Genomic DNA, 9,138 nt, shown 5'->3' on the forward strand with positions numbered 1-9,138 from the left:
ATAGGCTCTATCATTCAGTAATAGATGATATTCCTTATAGAGTTCTATATGGTAGAATTCCTAATTTTAAATACCTAAGAATCTTTGGTCAATATGCATATGTGTACACACCTGCATGCTTTAGAAACAAAGGTGAACCCAAGAGTAGAAGAATGATGTTTTTGGGGTATTCTGGAAACAGTTACAAATTCTATTTGGGAGGAAAAGAAGTGAGACATTCAAGATCTGCCAATTTTGAAAGATATGCTGGTTGGGAAAAACTCCATGCAAATAAGGAAGTGTTTGTGAAGTTAGGCAACTCAAGTGAGGCAGAGACTCAGACCCAAAGCCAAGCATCTCCAGGAAATGGAGGGGTTGTAGTAAAACCAGAAGAACCATCCACGAGTAGCAGTGATAGTTCCTCAGATAGTGAAATGTCCAGACCAAAAACCACACGCATGACAGAGGACAAGAGATTCAGTAAGAAAGCCACAACTTCCAGTGTAGACAGAGATGAGGAAGAGAGAGGCAGAACAACAGAGTTAGTACCTAGACGTAGTCAAAGAACTAGAAGATCTCCTGACAGATTCGTTGGTGACCAATGCAAAAGCTTGTTTAGTTTTTGAAGAACCAGAAAGTTTTGCTGAAATAGAAAATTTTCCTAGAGAGGAACAGGAGAAATGGTGTGAAGCAATGGAGTGTGAATTTGATTGCTTAGAAAGGAAAGATGTTTTTGAAATAGTAAAAAGACCCAAGGATAGAAAAGTAATTGGTTGCAAGTGGGTTTATAAAAGGAAAGACATGCCTGATGGTAGTGTGAAGTATAAGGCAAGGTTGGTAGCAAAAGGCTTTTCACAGGAACAGTTTGAAAATTATGACAAAACTTTTTCTCCAACCGCAAAAGCAGAGAGTTTAAGAATGGTATTAGCAATTGCAGGAAAGAGAGATCTGGTAGTAGAGCATTTTGATTTTGAGACGGCTTATTTAAATGCCAATTTAGAAGAAGAGATTTTCATGGAGCAACCTCAAGGTTTTGAAGTAGGTGGTAGTCAGAATGTATATAGGTTGAAGAAAGCATTGTACGGTCTCAAGCAAAGTGCAAGAGCTTGGAATTTATGTATCAATGATGAATTGGAGAAGTTAGGTTACAAGAGAAGTGTTGCAGATGCTTGTGTATACACAAAAGGAGATGTAATTTTGTTGATCTATGTGGACGATTTGTGCGTTGCAGCCAAATCAAAGAAAGAAATTGAGTTGGTGAAAAATGAATTGTCAAAGAAATTTGTGTTGAAAGATTTAGGTATGTTGAAGTCTTATTTAGGGATAAATGTAGAATGGACTGAAGAAGGGCATTGTTTGCTGAATCAAAGCAAGAAAATTGAAAGGTTAATTGAGAAATGTGGTTTACAGAGTGCAAAGGTTGTGAAAACTCCGATGACGACAAGTTTTGTGTCAGAGGAAGTTACAAGAGCTTTTGAGGATAAAAGATTGTTTAGAAGTGTTGTTGGATCTTTACAGTTTATTTCTAGCCATACCAGACCAGACATCTCGTACCCGGTTCATGTTTTGGCAAGAAGAGTGAACGACCCGAGAATTGAGGATTGGACAGCAGTGAAACATTTGATTAGGTATCTGAAAGGAACCATAGACAAGAAGCTGATAATTAGAAAAAGCAATGCTGATTTGGAATGTTATGTAGATAGTTCATTTGCTTCGGAATCAGGAGACAAAAAGTCAGTGTCTGGAATGATTATAAGATACAGCGAAAGTCCCATTGTGTGGAGAAGTAGAAAACAGACAAACGTAGCATTGAGCTCTAGTGAGGCCGAGTTCGCAGCTTTGAATGAAATCACAAATGAGGTACAGTGGATTGAACAATTATTGATTGATTTGAATGAAAGCTTTAAAATTCCTGTAAAAATTCATGAAGATTCGCAGTCCTGTATAGCAATGGCAGAAACAGAAAGTCTGAAAAACAGAACGAAGTACGTAGGTGTAAGATACCAGAACGTAAGAGAAATGGTCCAGAAAGGAGAAATAGAGTTAAAGTACATAGAGACACAACACAACATAGCAGACATTTTTACAAAGGCTTTAACAGTTGAAAAACACGAGAGATTGTCTCAGTTGATTGGAATGACAATATAATTCACATACAATATTCTATTTCGGAGGGGATTGTCAGGAAAAAGCCACATGGGATATATAGTCACAAGAAATATAATATGTATATGAATGTATTTGAAAGTAACATGACACAGCAAAAGTTATTGAATTGTCACACAGGTGTTTTAAGTAATGTAATTAGAAGGTCCTGAAAGCCAAGGACATATGAGGCAATGACAAAGTGAAAAGATGCAAATTGATATCACCTGAGAGTCATTGAGTGGACAGTAATGTATGATGCAATGTGAGGCCTAGATTGAGCCAAGTATGGTATGTCAATCATAATGTATGTACACGCCCAGGAGGTGGCAACTGTATAATGAATAGAGAGACAAATGTCTATATAAGCAATAATGTATGACAATACTTTTTGTGGGTATTGAGGAGTATAGTTGTGTGGGTATAGAGGAGTATAGTAGTGTGGGTATTGAGGAGTATAGTAGTGTGAGATTTTGTGAGTAGTGAATTGTTTTGTGCATAGTGTATATAGTAGAATAAAAGTAGATCTTTTATATAAGAAGACTACTGTGTTGACTGGTGTCTTGAGAGCTGAACAAGAACCAGCAGACTGCAGAGAAGATTGGAAGACATCTTCAGCCAATTCTCAGAGCTACTGGTCAAACTGGTTGTTCTTCCGCTGACCAGGGTGGTGAAAGTGAAAGCCAGGAGAAGAGCTGCAACTCCCATCATCCCTAACAAGGGTTATGGGCCCAGAGCCAGTTACTGGAACACCCAGCATCCACAGAAGCTGAACTTTCCTGGAAGAGAAAGAAAGTTTTGTGGACGACCGATCAGAGCAAGCTGTGTACGCTGCACTGGTAAGCTCGTGAGTGAAGTGTTTTGTGTTTTGGAAAAGCCCGAGACGAGGCAGCTGTGCAAACTCAGGAAGGACTTTGCCAAATTGAGTCACTGCACAAGATAAGATGGAAGTGTTGAAATTTAGCAAGTTAAACTCCCACAATTACGCCACCTGGAAAGTTTATGCACAGTCACTACTGATTAAAGAAGGTTTATGGGCTACAGTCGAGACGGGGCTAGCAGCCGATGCAAATCCAGCCGCCAAAGAAAGAGATAGCAAGGCAAAAGCATGCTTATATTTGATGCTCGAGGAGGACATGATAAACGATGTGAGAGATAAGGGCTCCGCAAAAGAAGTTTGGGAGACTCTTGAAAGGCTACATACTCCAACCACAGCTTTTGCCAAAATGCTTTGGTCTAAAAGAATCTATAGACAAAAGATGACTAAGGGACAGTGTGTAATTGAACATTTAAAGAAAATGCAAAACCTGTTTGTGGAGGCAGAATTAAGAGGTGTCCAAATAAGCAAAGAACAGCAATGTTACATCCTATTAGAGTCTTTAGACAGTTCATGGGACTCAATCACTAACAGTCTTCAGAATCTGCCTGAGGCTGAACTAAACAGAGACTTAATAGTAGCAAGAATTTTGGAGGAAAATCAGAGAAGAGTGTCTGAAAAAGAAGACTCACAGAAATCAGCACCAAGACTGCACCAGGCTCCTGAGTTAAGAGAACACCAAGCAGCAGCTCCCGCGAGAGAAAAACGACGTTGTTACCACTGTGGAAAAGCAGGACATTTGCAAAGAAACTGTCAACAATTGGCTGCTGACCAGTACAGACAGAGAGATAACAGACTGCAGACGCGGAACTTTCAACAACACAGACAGAACAAGCCGACATTTTTCAGGGGCAGTTACAACAAGAAGGAACGTGCCACAATGATAAAAGAGAAACAAAGAAAAGATTCTAAATGGTTAATAGATTCTGGTGCAACTAGTAATATGTGTAATGACATTGAGTTAATTGAAAATAGGAAATCTGCCAATACTAATGCAATAATTCTAGCTAATGGCAATGAAGTAAGTTCAGTAAAAGAAATGGGATCTGTTTACATTCCGGGGTTAAAACAAGAGTTTAATAATGTGCTACATGTGAGAGAGTTGGAAAACAATTTATTATCAGTCAGTAGATTAACAGACCAGGACTACACTGTAATTTTTGAAAAGAATCTTTGCAAGATAAAGTTAAATGGTGAGCTTTGCGGAATAGGGCTAAAGAAAGATAAGCTTTATTTCCTAGAGGAAAGTCTTGATAATTACCAATTAGAAAATGTAAACAATGTTGATAATGTTCCGTTACACAAGAATTGTATACATGAGTTACATAGAAAATTTGGCCATGCAAGCTTTAAATGCTTAAAGAACCTAATCAGTATGTGCCCTGATCTGAGAGTGGCAGACTGTAAAAATCATTTGGATTGTACCATTTGTAGTCAAGTGAAAATTAAGTCATATCCTGTAGCAAAAAAGACAAAAAGAATTGCACGAAGACCTTTTGAATTTGTACATGCTGACGTTGCCCAAGCAAGCTGTTTATCTATAGGAGGATGCAAGTATTATTTGGTAATTGTGGACAGATACACTAGATTTACATTTGTCAGAATACTGAAAAATAAGTCAGACGCTGGGCAAAGCTTAAAATCTTGGATAAGAATGGTTGAAAGAAAATTTGATTTCAGAGTAGACACAATTATAACTGATAGAGGCGGAGAATTTTTTATCTAATGAATTGTTTTATTGGTTCCAAAAGGTTGGCATAACACACCACACAACAAATCCTGCATGTCCTAGTGAGGATGGGCTTGCAGAGAGAAAGATTCAAGAAATCAAAAAGTTAACTGCTTGTATGATGGCTGACGCGGGTGTAAGTGATAATTTTTGGGGTGAAGCTGTTTTGACAGCAGTACACATTACCAATAGGCTCTATCATTCAGTAATAGATGATATTCCTTATAGAGTTCTATATGGTAGAATTCCTAATTTTAAATACCTAAGAATCTTTGGTCAATATGCATATGTGTACACACCTGCATGCTTTAGAAACAAAGGTGAACCCAAGAGTAGAAGAATGATGTTTTTGGGGTATTCTGGAAACAGTTACAAATTCTATTTGGGAGGAAAAGAAGTGAGACATTCAAGATCTGCCAATTTTGAAAGATATGCTGGTTGGGAAAAACTCCATGCAAATAAGGAAGTGTTTGTGAAGTTAGGCAACTCAAGTGAGGCAGAGACTCAGACCCAAAGCCAAGCATCTCCAGGAAATGGAGGGGTTGTAGTAAAACCAGAAGAACCATCCACGAGTAGCAGTGATAGTTCCTCAGATAGTGAAATGTCCAGACCAAAAACCACACGCATGACAGAGGACAAGAGATTCAGTAAGAAAGCCACAACTTCCAGTGTAGACAGAGATGAGGAAGAGAGAGGCAGAACAACAGAGTTAGTACCTAGACGTAGTCAAAGAACTAGAAGATCTCCTGACAGATTCGTTGGTGACCAATGCAAAAGCTTGTTTAGTTTTTGAAGAACCAGAAAGTTTTGCTGAAATAGAAAATTTTCCTAGAGAGGAACAGGAGAAATGGTGTGAAGCAATGGAGTGTGAATTTGATTGCTTAGAAAGGAAAGATGTTTTTGAAATAGTAAAAAGACCCAAGGATAGAAAAGTAATTGGTTGCAAGTGGGTTTATAAAAGGAAAGACATGCCTGATGGTAGTGTGAAGTATAAGGCAAGGTTGGTAGCAAAAGGCTTTTCACAGGAACAGTTTGAAAATTATGACAAAACTTTTTCTCCAACCGCAAAAGCAGAGAGTTTAAGAATGGTATTAGCAATTGCAGGAAAGAGAGATCTGGTAGTAGAGCATTTTGATTTTGAGACGGCTTATTTAAATGCCAATTTAGAAGAAGAGATTTTCATGGAGCAACCTCAAGGTTTTGAAGTAGGTGGTAGTCAGAATGTATATAGGTTGAAGAAAGCATTGTACGGTCTCAAGCAAAGTGCAAGAGCTTGGAATTTATGTATCAATGATGAATTGGAGAAGTTAGGTTACAAGAGAAGTGTTGCAGATGCTTGTGTATACACAAAAGGAGATGTAATTTTGTTGATCTATGTGGACGATTTGTGCGTTGCAGCCAAATCAAAGAAAGAAATTGAGTTGGTGAAAAATGAATTGTCAAAGAAATTTGTGTTGAAAGATTTAGGTATGTTGAAGTCTTATTTAGGGATAAATGTAGAATGGACTGAAGAAGGGCATTGTTTGCTGAATCAAAGCAAGAAAATTGAAAGGTTAATTGAGAAATGTGGTTTACAGAGTGCAAAGGTTGTGAAAACTCCGATGACGACAAGTTTTGTGTCAGAGGAAGTTACAAGAGCTTTTGAGGATAAAAGATTGTTTAGAAGTGTTGTTGGATCTTTACAGTTTATTTCTAGCCATACCAGACCAGACATCTCGTACCCGGTTCATGTTTTGGCAAGAAGAGTGAACGACCCGAGAATTGAGGATTGGACAGCAGTGAAACATTTGATTAGGTATCTGAAAGGAACCATAGACAAGAAGCTGATAATTAGAAAAAGCAATGCTGATTTGGAATGTTATGTAGATAGTTCATTTGCTTCGGAATCAGGAGACAAAAAGTCAGTGTCTGGAATGATTATAAGATACAGCGAAAGTCCCATTGTGTGGAGAAGTAGAAAACAGACAAACGTAGCATTGAGCTCTAGTGAGGCCGAGTTCGCAGCTTTGAATGAAATCACAAATGAGGTACAGTGGATTGAACAATTATTGATTGATTTGAATGAAAGCTTTAAAATTCCTGTAAAAATTCATGAAGATTCGCAGTCCTGTATAGCAATGGCAGAAACAGAAAGTCTGAAAAACAGAACGAAGTACGTAGGTGTAAGATACCAGAACGTAAGAGAAATGGTCCAGAAAGGAGAAATAGAGTTAAAGTACATAGAGACACAACACAACATAGCAGACATTTTTACAAAGGCTTTAACAGTTGAAAAACACGAGAGATTGTCTCAGTTGATTGGAATGACAATATAATTCACATACAATATTCTATTTCGGAGGGGATTGTCAGGAAAAAGCCACATGGGATATATAGTCACAAGAAATATAATATGTATATGAATGTATTTGAAAGTAACATGACACAGCAAAAGTTATTGAATTGTCACACAGGTGTTTTAAGTAATGTAATTAGAAGGTCCTGAAAGCCAAGGACATATGAGGCAATGACAAAGTGAAAAGATGCAAATTGATATCACCTGAGAGTCATTGAGTGGACAGTAATGTATGATGCAATGTGAGGCCTAGATTGAGCCAAGTATGGTATGTCAATCATAATGTATGTACACGCCCAGGAGGTGGCAACTGTATAATGAATAGAGAGACAAATGTCTATATAAGCAATAATGTATGACAATACTTTTTGTGGGTATTGAGGAGTATAGTTGTGTGGGTATAGAGGAGTATAGTAGTGTGGGTATTGAGGAGTATAGTAGTGTGAGATTTTGTGAGTAGTGAATTGTTTTGTGCATAGTGTATATAGTAGAATAAAAGTAGATCTTTTATATAAGAAGACTACTGTGTTGACTGGTGTCTTGAGAGCTGAACAAGAACCAGCAGACTGCAGAGAAGATTGGAAGACATCTTCAGCCAATTCTCAGAGCTACTGGTCAAACTGGTTGTTCTTCCGCTGACCAGGGTGGTGAAAGTGAAAGCCAGGAGAAGAGCTGCAACTCCCATCATCCCTAACAAGGGTTATGGGCCCAGAGCCAGTTACTGGAACACCCAGCATCCACAGAAGCTGAACTTTCCTGGAAGAGAAAGAAAGTTTTGTGGACGACCGATCAGAGCAAGCTGTGTACGCTGCACTGGTAAGCTCGTGAGTGAAGTGTTTTGTGTTTTGGAAAAGCCCGAGACGAGGCAGCTGTGCAAACTCAGGAAGGACTTTGCCAAATTGAGTCACTGCACAAGATAAGATGGAAGTGTTGAAATTTAGCAAGTTAAACTCCCACAATTACGCCACCTGGAAAGTTTATGCACAGTCACTACTGATTAAAGAAGGTTTATGGGCTACAGTCGAGACGGGGCTAGCAGCCGATGCAAATCCAGCCGCCAAAGAAAGAGATAGCAAGGCAAAAGCATGCTTATATTTGATGCTCGAGGAGGACATGATAAACGATGTGAGAGATAAGGGCTCCGCAAAAGAAGTTTGGGAGACTCTTGAAAGGCTACATACTCCAACCACAGCTTTTGCCAAAATGCTTTGGTCTAAAAGAATCTATAGACAAAAGATGACTAAGGGACAGTGTGTAATTGAACATTTAAAGAAAATGCAAAACCTGTTTGTGGAGGCAGAATTAAGAGGTGTCCAAATAAGCAAAGAACAGCAATGTTACATCCTATTAGAGTCTTTAGACAGTTCATGGGACTCAATCACTAACAGTCTTCAGAATCTGCCTGAGGCTGAACTAAACAGAGACTTAATAGTAGCAAGAATTTTGGAGGAAAATCAGAGAAGAGTGTCTGAAAAAGAAGACTCACAGAAATCAGCACCAAGACTGCACCAGGCTCCTGAGTTAAGAGAACACCAAGCAGCAGCTCCCGCGAGAGAAAAACGACGTTGTTACCACTGTGGAAAAGCAGGACATTTGCAAAGAAACTGTCAACAATTGGCTGCTGACCAGTACAGACAGAGAGATAACAGACTGCAGACGCGGAACTTTCAACAACACAGACAGAACAAGCCGACATTTTTCAGGGGCAGTTACAACAAGAAGGAACGTGCCACAATGATAAAAGAGAAACAAAGAAAAGATTCTAAATGGTTAATAGATTCTGGTGCAACTAGTAATATGTGTAATGACATTGAGTTAATTGAAAATAGGAAATCTGCCAATACTAATGCAATAATTCTAGCTAATGGCAATGAAGTAAGTTCAGTAAAAGAAATGGGATCTGTTTACATTCCGGGGTTAAAACAAGAGTTTAATAATGTGCTACATGTGAGAGAGTTGGAAAACAATTTATTATCAGTCAGTAGATTAACAGACCAGGACTACACTGTAATTTTTGAAAAGAATCTTTGCAAGATAAAGTTAAATGGTGAGCTTTGCGGAATAGGGCTAAAG

The 9,138-nt window shown here is 38.5% G+C and overlaps 2 protein-coding genes across 2 annotated transcripts; both read left to right on the plus strand.

The window, feature by feature from the left end:
- Positions 1–1,413: 1,413 nt before the first annotated feature.
- On the plus strand, positions 1,414–1,927 carry LOC121917730 (uncharacterized mitochondrial protein AtMg00810-like). The gene is made up of 2 exons (XM_042443850.1): positions 1,414–1,839; positions 1,910–1,927. Exons 1-2 carry the CDS (start codon positions 1,414–1,416, stop codon positions 1,925–1,927), a joined length of 444 nt encoding a protein of 147 aa, XP_042299784.1.
- Positions 1,928–6,331: 4,404 nt separating this feature from the next.
- On the plus strand, positions 6,332–6,845 carry LOC121917731 (uncharacterized mitochondrial protein AtMg00810-like). Its single transcript, XM_042443851.1, has 2 exons — positions 6,332–6,757; positions 6,828–6,845. The coding sequence occupies exons 1-2, from the start codon at positions 6,332–6,334 to the stop codon at positions 6,843–6,845; spliced, it is 444 nt and encodes a 147-aa protein (XP_042299785.1).
- The last annotated feature ends 2,293 nt before the right edge of the window (positions 6,846–9,138 follow it).

Source organism: Sceloporus undulatus, unplaced genomic scaffold (genome assembly GCF_019175285.1).
Source record: "Sceloporus undulatus isolate JIND9_A2432 ecotype Alabama unplaced genomic scaffold, SceUnd_v1.1 scaffold_416, whole genome shotgun sequence".
In the NCBI taxonomy this organism is placed as follows: domain Eukaryota; kingdom Metazoa; phylum Chordata; class Lepidosauria; order Squamata; family Phrynosomatidae; genus Sceloporus; species Sceloporus undulatus.

What these genes read in the sequence shown, in the direction of transcription:
- LOC121917730 (XM_042443850.1), top strand. Translation starts at nt 1,414, where the DNA reads ATGACGACAAGTTTTGTGTCAGAGGAAGTTACAAGAGCTTTTGAGGAT.
- LOC121917731 (XM_042443851.1), top strand. Translation starts at nt 6,332, where the DNA reads ATGACGACAAGTTTTGTGTCAGAGGAAGTTACAAGAGCTTTTGAGGAT.